Source organism: Chiloscyllium plagiosum, unplaced genomic scaffold, assembly GCF_037043375.1.
Source record: "Chiloscyllium plagiosum isolate Xiang-an unplaced genomic scaffold, Cpla_swu_hap1 HiC_scaffold_27, whole genome shotgun sequence".
NCBI classification, from domain to species: domain Eukaryota; kingdom Metazoa; phylum Chordata; class Chondrichthyes; order Orectolobiformes; family Hemiscylliidae; genus Chiloscyllium; species Chiloscyllium plagiosum.
In genome coordinates this window covers 46,323,473-46,335,938 of record NW_028270165.1, presented here as the reverse complement: position 1 = coordinate 46,335,938, position 12,466 = coordinate 46,323,473, and the positions used below count along the sequence as shown (strand labels likewise).

At 46.3% G+C, this 12,466-nt stretch overlaps 1 protein-coding gene across 1 annotated transcript in view; it reads left to right on the top strand.

Annotated features, from left to right (window-relative positions):
* LOC148143875 (uncharacterized) overlaps positions 1-12,466 on the top strand; it is a 202,918-nt gene that overhangs the window by 99,898 nt on the left and 90,554 nt on the right. The window contains exon 2 of the mRNA XM_087975277.1: positions 7,562-7,577. Coding sequence (XP_087831403.1) covers positions 7,562-7,577 — 16 coding nt within the window. The remainder of the gene's footprint in view (positions 1-7,561; positions 7,578-12,466) is intronic.

The following is a 12,466-nucleotide window of genomic DNA, read 5'->3' as shown; positions in this document are numbered from 1 at the left end:
GCTCTTCATTTAAATTACATTCTTGAGAAGGTAATTTATAGATTCGGGTGTAGGTTAGGGAGGATTGGCCGTGCTAAGTTACCCATAGTGACCAGGGATGTACAGGTTAGGGTGGCTTGGCCATGGAAATATGGAGTAAGGGGTTGGATATGGCTGGGATACTGTTCAGAGGGCCAGAGAGGAATAGATGGGCTGAATGGCCTGCATCCACATTGTTGCGATTGAATGACCCTCCTCATATAGTATCCATTTTATCTACATCTATCCTGTCAAGCCCCTTTCAGAATTCTACTGGTTTCAATAAAGGTATGCAGCACAGAAACAGACCCTTCGGTCCAATTTGTCCATGCCGACCAGGATTCCAAACGAAACCAGTCCCACTTGCCTGCATTTGGCCCATATCCCTCTAAACCTTTCTATTCATGTACCTATCCAAATGCTGTTTAAACGTTGTAAATGTGCCGGCAACTACCACATCGTCACTAAGTTCATTCCACATACAAAGCCACCCTCTTTCAAAATGATGCCCCTCCGGTTCCTTTTAAATCTCTCTCCCCACCTTAAGTAATATGCCCTCAAGTTTTGAGCTCCCCGATGCGAAGCAAGAACCCTTTGCTATTCAGCTTACCTCCACACCTTATTTTATCAATCTTAATGATGTCACCCCCTCATCTCCTCTCCTCCAGTGAATAAAGTCCCAGCCTCTCCCTATAACTCAAACCCTCCTGTCCTGGAACTTCCTGGTAAATCTTTACCGAACCCTCTGTGATAAGAATACTTCAGATTACAGGGCCATCAGAACTGTACTCAGTACTCTGAAAGTGGCCTCACCAACATCCTATACAACCTCAACATGATGTCCCAACCCCTGTACTCAATGGTGTGAACAATGAATGCTCTGCTGCTAAATACCTTCTTAACTGCCCTGTCTATCAGTGATGCAACTTCTAACGAACTATGTACCTGAACACCACTCCCCCATGTCTGTCTGTTCTATACCATGACCCAGGGCCCTACCATTATCTGTACAAGTCCTGCCCTTTCTTGTTTTAGCAAAATGCAACCCCTTGCTTGTATTAATACCTCTCTCACACATGCTCCCCCTCACACACACACACACACACCCCAATACTCTCTCAGGCTTATACTCCATCACACTCACACTTTACCAAGAATGTACACACTCTCACGCACAAATTCACATGCACCCACACACAATTCTATGGGGTGAATTTGTATTGGCAGAATTATATTTGCAGATGTATTCAATTTTGCTCAAAAAGCACACAATTTCCAGACAGTCAATCCATGTAATATTTTATGAATTTGGAAATAGAACCAGTCTGACTCAAGATTAGAATACTGTCAGACTCAATTCTCAGGAAGAAAGTGAGGACTGCAGATGCTGGAGATCAGAGCTGAAAAGGTGTTGCTGTAAAAGCGCAGCAGGTCAGGCAGCATCCAAGTAGCAGTAGAATCGACGTTTCGGGCATGAGCCCTTCTTCAGACCTTTCCTGAAGAAGGGCTCATGCCCGAAACGTCGATTCTCCTGCTCCTTGGATGCTGCCTGACCTGCTGTGCTTTTCCAGCAACACATTTTCAGACTCAATTCTCACACCTTTAAATGCATTGTCTGAGCAGAGATGTCATCTTTTTTATAAAACCTTAAGTCATCTCAAGAATGTGACTTAGATGTTCTGGCAGTTACACATTAATGAACCAAAACCTACACCCATTCTAAGAGATGAAAGACTTGACAGCAATCTAGGCTTGTTCAATATATTCCATCAGTTGCATGATACTGATCTTTTGATATACGTTCTGTGTCTTACAATGCTGCTCCACAGCTACCCGATGAAGGAGCAGCACTCAGAAAGCTAGTGCTTCCAAATAAACCTGTTGGACAACACCTGGTATTGGGTGATTTCTTTTTAACTTTATCAACCCAGACTAATACCGACACCTCCACATCATTTCTAGTGAACACAGCCCACACCTCCTGGTGCTGTCAGTAAACTTTACAATGCTGATGAAACAACACAGTACCTGAAAGATTTACAATTTCTCACGATACTCGCTTCTCATTCACTGCTCCATCTGATACATGACATTGGAAACTCAGTGCAGGAGGCTGAAACGAAGGAGCAGCTTTAAACTAAAAACCTCTTGGAGCTCAAAGCTTTCAATGAGAGTCTGAGCCCGGCAGTAAGTTCATGTAACCTTTATTGTGACTCAACTTAGTTACATCTTCAGATTCCCCCCTGCAAAAAGGCATAGACAAAGTAGCTGCTTTTTAAACAGCTCAAGATCAAAGCCCACACACACCCCACTGTCTTTACTATTGGGCAGCACCAGGTTGTAATTGGATCCTTGTTACAGCCGTAATCCGGAGGAAGTATTGCCTCACTCAGCAATTTCAACCCATACCCTGTATCCTGGTAAGTTTCTCCCTGCTCATTTGCCAGTGGGGAGAGGGCAGTGTAGAGTCAACCAGACTGCTGTGGGTCTGGAGTCATGTGTAGGCCAGACCGAGTGAAGGATGCAGATGGAACGACTGAATGAATACTCTCCCACAATGGCGGTTCCCTTTCCTAACAAGGGAGAGAGTGAATCAGATGGGGGCTTTCTCCCCCGCACCACCCACTCCCTCTGCCATCTGTCGTGGTGGGATTCAAACCCGGGAGTCCCCGGAACCGGATTGATAGTCCAATCGATAATGGCACTTGACCGTCACTGCTTCAATCCCCCTGCGATGGCACGTGAACTCGCTGGTGCTTCCGCAGGTGGGAGGAGCGGGTGAAGCCCTTCCCGCACTGAGAGCAGGTGAACGGCCTCTCCCCGGTGTGGACCCGCTGGTGCCTCAGCAGGGTGGAAGATGTGCTGAAGACTTTCCCACACTCGGGGCAGCTGAAGGGCCTCTCTCCCATGTGGACCCGCTGGTGGGTCAGCAGGGGGGAGACCCTAGTAAAGGCCTTCCCGCACTCAGGGCAGTTGAAGAGCCTCTCCCCCGTGTGGATCCGCTGGTGGGTCTGGAGGCTGGAGTAATTGCTGAAGGCCTTCCAGCACTCAGAGCAGCTGAAGGGCCTCTCCCCCGTGTGGACCCGCTGGTGGGCCAGCAGGTGGGAAGAATGTCTGAAGGCCTTCCCGCAGACAGGGCAGGGGAATGGCCTCTCCCCGGTGTGACTGCGCCGATGAGTCTCCAGGGCAGACGGGACATGGAAGCCTTTCCCACAGTCGCCACACTTCCACGGTTTCTCCACGGGGCGGGATTCCTCAGGTTTCTCCATGGATGAAGCTTCAACCGCACACAATCGAATTTCCAGCCCCTTCTTGTCGTGAATTCCTCTTTCCAGGTCGTATAGCTGCTACACACTCCACGCACAGTACGCTGCACAGTGGGGTCTCTCGTCCAGTCCCAGTGATGCTGAAAACATACTCACTCAGTCAGGAACCAAAAAGCTTTGATCCCTCTCACAGAAATCAGTTGAAAATTGTTGCAGTCCTGGTGGACTGAGTGACTGTCAGACATTGACGGCGAAGTGAGGATCGCAAATGCTGGAGAGTCAGTCGAAAAATGTGGCACTGGAAAAGCACAGGGATGTCAGACAGCATCCGAGGAGCAGGAGGGTCAATGTTTCGGGCATAATCTGTTGATTGAGAAACTTCCGCCATCAGATCTTCAAATATGCTGTAAAAAGAGATTACAAAAGTCATCACTGCCAGTGCAGGGTAGAAATTCTGAACAAGCAATTCTACTTTCTGCAGAACATTCTTTTCTTTTATTATTCCACAAAATTGAAAGCACCATCCCACTCTCTCTCCCCCTCTGTTCTCACTCTGCTCTAACCAATTCCCCTTAAGGTGCTGATTCAGGATCTTACAGGGGCAGAAAAGCAAAAACATCAAGACTGACATCTCTCTGAATTTTGGATACCTCCACCTGAAAGTTAATATCTTTCACAACACTGGGATCCTGCTGAGAGTGAGCAGGTCTGATTTTGGGAAGCAAACACAATGTGTGTCAATTCAGGGTGAACCTGCCACACAGCTTCTTGAGGAACAACCAGACACAAAATGGTTAACATCCCCGGGAAGGGGAAGCAAAATGACACCAGAGAGAAATTGAATATACTGACATGGCAAACATTAGTGGAAAGCCAGAGTCATAGAGGTATACAGTACAGAAACAGACCCTTCAGTCCAACTCGTCTGTACCGACCAGATATCGTAAATCAATCTGGAACCGTTTGCTCACACGTGGCCCATAGCTGGGGTCATCCCCACCCCCTGTCCTGAGACCTTGATGCCTCCAAGCTGAACTTCAAAGGTTCGATTTTTCCCTCCATTCTTTCCCGGTTGTCTTTTGTAAGTTTTGAAAACTTTCCCAATCCTCTGAGTGTAGGATTTGGGAAGTTGTGTTGTCGCAGTACAAGACATTGGTTAGGCCACATTTGGAACATTGTGCACAATTCTGGTTTCCTTCCTATCAGTAAGATGTTGTGAAACTTGAAAGAGCTCAGAAACATTTACAAGGATATTGCCAGGTTTGGAGGATTTGAGCTAAAGGGAGGCTAGGGCTGTTTTCCCTGGAGCGTTGGAGGCTAAGGGGTGACCTTATAGAGGTTTATAAAATCATGAAGGGCATGGATAGGATAAATAGGCAAAATCTTTTCCCTGCGGTGGGGGGAGGGGGAGGTCCAGAACAAGAGAGCATAGGTTTAAGGTGAGGGGGGAAAAAAAACCAAAAGAGATCTGAGGGGCAACCTTTTCACACAGAGGGTAGTAAATGTATAGAATGAGCTGCAGGAGGAAGTGGTGGAGGCTGGTCCAAATACAACATTCAAAAGGCAGCTGGATGGGTACGTGAATGGGTAGGGTTTAGAGGGATATGGGCCAAGTACTGGTAAATAGGATAGATTAATTTCAGATATCTAGTCAGCATGGACAAGATGGACTGTTTCTGTACTGTACAGCTCTATGGCCATCTACTTCATTTTGAAATTTTTGCACTACCACTTGGAACACCCTGTTAGGGTTCAGAGAGGGCCAGGTCCTGACATCTCCTTCCTCACGTCTCCTGTGTATTTTAAATCAATAGTACCATTTGTATGTAACTGGGTTAGTACTTTAAACACAGACACATACAATATAATCAGAATTTCTACTCGGTACAGACAGGGATGACTTGTTTCAACTTTGTTAACAGGGTATCAGAAGGGGAGGATCTGCAGACAGAAATCTTGGAAGAAATTCCATAAAAGATCTGACAGGGTCACTCAATATCATTGGGGGGGCGGGGGGGGGGGGTTGAGTCTGGAAAGAGAAATCCGTTCGACTTGCTTCAAAATGTACTGGACATCAGTGTGAGCAGAGGAGCACTCAGAGAGGAACACACCAGTGAACTGAGCTTTAACTGGTTACACAGGATGAGTGTATGTGTCCCAGTGAACTGACTTTGGAAAAGAGCTTTAACCGGTTACACAGACTGAGAGGGGCGCTGGGGCATTTATTTTACCCTGGAGCATCAGAGCCTGTGGGGTGACCTTAGAGACGTTTATAAAATCATGAGGGGCATAGATAGGGGAAATAGCCTAGGTCTTTACCCGCCAGTGTGGGGGAGTCAAAAACCAGAAGGCATAGGTTTAAGGTGAGAAGGGAAAGATTTAAAAGGAGCCTAAGGGACAACTTTTCATGCAGAGGGTTGTGCATGTATGGAATGAACTGCCAGAAGAAGTGGTGGAGGTGGGTACAATTGCAATGTTTAAGAGGCATTTGGTTGGGTATATGAATAGGAAGGGTTTGGAGGGATATGGGCCGGGTGCAGCCAGGGGGGATTAGATTGGATTGGAATATCTGGTCGGCATGGATGAGTTGGGCCGAAGGGTCTGTTTCCGTGCTGTACAGCTTTATGACTCTATGACTAGCACTCGGAGCATGGCTCCTTCATCAGGTAATTGTGGAGAATAAAATCATAAGGCACAGAATGGATGGAAAAACATTACAGTGCACTGAAATGATATATAGAAAAACACTAGATTGTTAAGTCTTTCATCTTTTAGTTTGGCTGCTCATATCATTCATTTGTAAATCCCAGAATTTCCTGAAAGACATCTTCTTGAGATAACTCAAGGTTTTATAACAAAACGTGACATCTCAGCTCTGACAATGCATTAAAGGTGTGAATTCAGAGTCTGTCTGTATCCCAATCTTGAGTCAGACTGGTTCTATTTTCAAAGTGGAATTTACAAAATATTACATGTTTTGAACAGCCTGCAGATTGTGCATTTTTGAGAAAAATAGAATGTCTCTGCAAATACAAATTCACGCCCATGGATGTATGTGTATGAATGAGACAGAGAAAAGTCTATTTTGTGCTGTATATCCCTATGTCTACTTGACAACAGATGCTTTATTTCTGTTGGTGTAAATATTGTTGTAAATCATAGCGGGGTATGAATAGTTAGATGTTAGGGTGAGAGAATGCCTCAAGGAGGGGCACTATAAGAATCCTGGGAGAGCCCTATTTCTGGTTTACTTCCTCATGAACAAACATTAAGCATGAGCATTTATTTATTTCTAATTTTGTTCTGTTTCTCTTGTTTGATTCCCAGCTAGGACTACACTCTGTGTCTGGATGGTTGACAGGCTGAGAGATTGTGGCTTGAGTCTTGAATAACTGAATGTTTTATTGTTCCAGAAGGTGTGGGGGTGGGGATCAAGGCTTCAGCAGAAATCCAGCAGAGCAGAGAACAGACCAATATCTTACTCTGTGGGAAACTGAAATCCGAGCTGATCTTGGCTGATATATCCATTGGCTCAGCTCTTCCTCCATGCATTATCCCAACTACCCTTAATTCCCTGACCATGAAAACCCATCCAATTGTGTCTTGAATATACTTAATGAAGATGTCTCTACTGATTCCTTTGGCAGAGAACTCCATAGATTGACTATTCTCAAGAAAAAGCAGTTCCTCCTCATCTGTCCTAAATGGCACGGTGGCACAATGAGTAGTACTGCTGCCTCACAGAGCCAGAGACCCGGGTTCAATTCCTGCCTCGGGCAACTGTCTGTGTGGGTTTCCTCCGGGTGCTCTGGTTTCCTCCCACAGTCCAAAGATGTGCGGGTTAGGTGAATTGGCCATGCTAAATTGCCTGTAGTGTCAGGTGAAGGGGTAAATGTAGGGGAATGGATCTGGGTGGGTTGCTCTTCAGAGGGTTGGTGAGGTCTTGTTGGAATAGTGCATCCACCACTACCTCTGGACATTCATTCCATACATGAACCACTCTCTGTTTATGAAAACCTTTTCCCGAATCGGTCCACGGCGTGCATTCATTTGCAGCAACCGAAAGGAAAGGGAAGAAAAAAGATTGAATCCAAGAATGAAAAAAAAAGGAAAAGGAGTTGAGAAGAGAGTGCCATACTCACAGATGGTTGACAGAGTAGGGAGGTTGCAGTCTGGAACAAACTCACTCTCCATTCAGAGACAGAACAGCAGCAGCTTCCGTAGCTCGTGTTCCAACTTCTGCAGTCAGACAATAGGAAGGCACTGATTGGCAGGAGGACCAGTCACCTTCTGGTCCTCCAAGACTTCCGATTGGTCCACCAAAAGAAAGTCGCGAGGCGGGCTTTGCGTGCAGTGAGGAGCATGCGCAGTTTCATCCTTGTACCGACGAGCATGCGCAGTCTGCTCTATGGCGATGCTGCTGTTACTGACAGAATTTAAGTGTCTGAATGCCAAGAGAAGTTAAAAAAGGGGAGAGCCCCCCTTTCTTCCCCCTGTGATATTTACCATTCCTGCACGCCCCATGACTTTATAAATCGAAATAAGGTCACCCGACAACTTGTGGTCGTCAATGGGGCGACCAGAAGTGTACTCAGTCCTCTCCACGTGGTCTCACCAATATCCTGTACAACCTCAACGTGATGTCCCAACTCCTGCACTGAACGGTGTGAACAATGAAGGAAAGTGTGCTAAACGCCTCTTTCACAACCCTGTCTACCAATGATGCAATTTTCAAAGAACTATGTCCCCGATTTGGAGATGCCGGTGTTGGACTGGGGTGTATGAAGTTAAAATTCACACCACACCAGGTGATACTCCAACAGGCTCATTTGCAAGCATTAGCTTTTGGAGCACTGCTCCTTCATCAGGTGGTTGTGTCTTATGATCTTGCTCCACAAACACCCCATGAAGGAGCAGCGCTCTGAAAGCTTGTGCTTCCAAATAAACCAGTTGGACGATAACCTGGTGTTGAGAAATGTTTAACTTTATATACCTGAACCCCTCCCCAACCATGTCTCTGTTCTCCAACATAAAGCAGGGCTGAAAATGTGTTGCTGGAAAAGCGCAGCAGGTCAGGCAGCATCCAGGGAACAGGAGAATCGACGTTTCAGGCATAAGCCCTTCTTCAGGAATGTTCCTGAAGAAGGGCTTATGCCCAAAACGTCGATTCTCCTGTTCCCTGGATGCTGCCTGACCTGCAGCGCTTTTCCAGCAACACATTTTCAGCTCTGATCTCCAGCATCTGCAGTCCTCACTTTCTCCAACATAAAGCAGGGCCCTACCATTAACTGGACAAGTTCTGCCCTTGTTTTAGCAAAATGCAACGTCTTCCCTTCATCTGTCACGCTCTCTCGGACACTCTCACACACACCCTAACACTCACACCGTCTCACAAGCTTATACTCCATCAAACACACACTTCATTAGCATGCATGCACAAACTCACATGCACGCACATTCTCGTGCACACACAGTCTCACATAAGTCTATGGGATGAATTTGCATTTGCAGAATTATATTTGCAGATATATTCAATTTTGCTCAAAAACCACACAAACTGCATGTAATATTTTATAAATTCCCACTTTGGTTAATAGAACAAATCTGATTCAAGATTGGGATACAGACTCGAACCTCACACCTTTTATGCAGTATCTGAGCTGAGATGTCACCTATTTTTATAAAACCTTAAACCATCTCGACAAGGTGAATTAAAAGTAATTCTGGGGTTTACATATTAATGAACTAAAACCTGCAACCAATGGTAAAAGATGAAAGACTAATCCGCAATCTAGATTTATTCATTATCTTATCACTTGCATGACACCGTCAGCTTTTGCTATAAATTCTGTGTCTTATGATTCTGCTCCACAGCTACCTGATGAAGGAGCAGCACTCCAAAAGCCAGTGCTTCCAAATAAACCATTTGGAAGATAACCTGGTGTTGTGTGATTTTTAACTTTATCCATCCCAGTCCAACACCGGCACCTCCACATCATTTCCAGTAGACACAGCCCACACCTCCCAGTGCTGCCAGGAAACTGTACAATGACAATGGGATGATGTAGTACCTGCACTCCTGAAAAATTCACAAATTCTAACAATACTGGCTACTCATTCACTGCTGCAACTGATACACAACATTGGAAACATCGTCCAGGAAGCTGTCAGAAATGAGCACAGCAGGTCAGGCAGCATCTGAGGAGCAGGAAAATCAATATTGCCCGAAATGTCGATTTTCCTGCTCCTCGGATGCTGCCTGACCTGCTGTGCTTTGCCAGCACCACTCATCTTGACTCTGATCTCCAGCATCAGCAGTTCTCACTTTCACCTGTACGAAACATGCAGTTTTAAAACAAAAATCTGTTGCAATTCAAAGCTCTCAATGAGAGTCTGAGCTCGGCGTGAAGTTCAGGTAATCTTTATTGCGACCCAACTTTGTTACAGCTTCAGAATCTCCCAGCAGAAAGGCATAGAAAAAGAAGCAATGTTTTAAAAACAGCCCACAGTCAAAGTGCACACACTCCCTCCAACCCCTCACTTTCTTCATTATTGGTCACCACCAAGTTGCCCTTTGTAATTGGATCCTTGGTACATCCTTAACCCGGAGAAAGTATTGCCTCACTCAGCTTTTTCAACCCTTATCCTGTATCCAAGTAAGTTGGATGGGCAGTGCAGAGTCAACCATACTGCTGTGGGTCTGGAGTCACGTGTAGGCCAGACCGGGTAAAGGATGCAGCTAGTACGACTGAGTAAATCCTCTCCCACAACGACAGTTTATTTCCCTAAAAAAGAACTGAGTGAATCAGGTGGGGGTTTTCTTCAACCCCGACCTCACCGACAATGGTTTCACCGTTAGATTCTGAACTCCAGATTTCTGACTAAATTCCAATTCCACCATCTACCGCGGTGGGAATCGAACCCGGGAGTCCCCGGAACCGAGTTGATAGTCCAGTCGATAATGGCACTCGGCCATCATTCCTTCAATACCCCTGCGATGGCACACGAACTCGCTGGTGGCTCCCCAGGTAGGAGGAGCGGGTGAAGGCGTTCCCGCACTCGAGGCAGCTGAAGGGCCTCTCCCCCGTGTGGACCCGCCGGTGGGTCTGGAGGTTGGAGGCCTGGGAAAAGGCGTTCCCGCACTCGAGGCAGCTGAAGGGCCTCTCCCCATGTGGACCCGCTAGTGGGTGTGGAGGTTGGTGGAATCACTGAAGCCCTTCCCACAGACAGGGCAGGGGAATCGCCTCTCCCCAGTGTGGCTGTGCCGATGAGTCTCCAGGGCAGATGGGAAATGGAAGCCTTTTTTGCAGTTGCCACACTTCCACGGTTTCTCCACAGGGTGGGATTCCTCTGGTTTCTCCATGGCCGGAGCGTCAGCCACACACAAACGTGTGCAGAGCCTATCCCCACCGTGAATTCCTCTTTCCAGGCCATATAACTGCTTCAGGCTCCACACTCAGTGCACTGCAACGGTAGGGTCTCTCATCCAGTCCCACTGATGCTGAAAACGTCCCCAAACAGGAACCAAAACGTTTTGCTCCTTCTCACAGAATCATAGTTGAAAACTGTTGCAATCCCGATGGATTGAGTGACTGTCAAAGTGAGGACTGCAGACACTGGAGAGTCAGATTTGAAAAGTGCAGTGCTGGAAAAGCACAGCAGGTCAGGCAGCATCTGAGGAGCAGGAGAGTCAACAGTTTGGGCATAAGGCCTTCATCTGTTGGTTTTGAAACTTCCGTCTTCAGATCTTCAAATACTCTGTAAAGAGAGATTACAAAAGCCATCACTGTCAGTGCAGGGTAGAAATTCTGAACAAGGAATTCTACTTTCTGTGGAATATTCTTTTCTTTTGTTATTCCACAAAATTGAAAGCACCATCCCACTCTCTCTTACCCTCTGTTCTCACTCTGCTCTAACTAATTCCCTGAAGGTGCTGATTCAGGATCTTAAAGGGGCAGAAAAGCAAAAACCTAAAGACTGACATCTCTCTGCACTTTGGATAACTCCACAACACTGGGATACAGTTGGCAGTGAGCAGGTCTGATTCTGGGAAGCAAACATAAGTGTGTCAATTCATGGGGTAACCTGCAATGCAGCTATTTGTGGAACAAAATGGTTAACGTCCCCAGGAAGGTGGGAGCAAATTGAGACATCAAGGCATTAACACCGACATACGTCAGTGAAACTCTTCTGCTCCCAGTCAGGGCAAAACATTTTTGAAAGCTGCTCTGAAAGTCCAGCCTTCACAACCACACTTCTGCTTTCACCAAAGATAATTAGAGTCATACAGCACAGAAACAGACCCTTAGGCCCAACTTGTCCGAGCTGACCAGGTATCGTAAATTAATCTAGTCACATTTGCCATCACTTGGCCCCTATATGGGCCGGGTGCTGGCAGCTGGGACTACATTGGGTTGGCTATCTGTTCGGCAAGAATGAGTTGGACAAAAGGGTCTGTTTCCGTGCTGTACATCTCTGTGACTCCAGTCGCATTTGCCATCACTTGGTCCCGATCCACTGAACCCTTCGTATTCATACACCTATCCACATGCCTTTTAACTGTTGGAATTGTACCAGACCCCACCACCTCGTCTGGCAGCTCATTCCATAACTGCACCACCCTCTCCATCAAAAACTTTACCCCTGAGATCTCTTTTACATCTCCCCCACGCCCACCCCCCTCCCCGGGCACTATGGGTAATTTAGAACCGCCAATCCACCCTAACCTGCACATCCCTATACACTATGGATAATTTAGCATAGCAAATCCCCCCTAAAATGGATAAAGTTACAAATCATACAACACCAGGTTGGAGACCAATAGGTTTCTTTTAAAACACTAGCATTTGGAGCACTGCTCCTTCATTAGGTGGTTGTGAAGAATAAGGTCATAAGACATAGAATTTATGGAAAAACATGACAGTGATCTGCCACTGAAATGACAGTGTCCATGTCATTGAAATGACATGTTGAACAAACCTGGATTGTTCAGTCTTTCATCTTTTCGATTGGGTTGCAGGCATCATTAACATGCAAATCCCAGAACTACCTGTAAGGCACCTTCTCAAGAGAACTTAAAGTTTTATAACAAAAAGTGACATTTCAGCCCAGCTCTGAAAATATAATTCTGCAAACATACACAAACAAGTCCACGGGAGTGAATGTGTGTGTGGTGTGTGCGC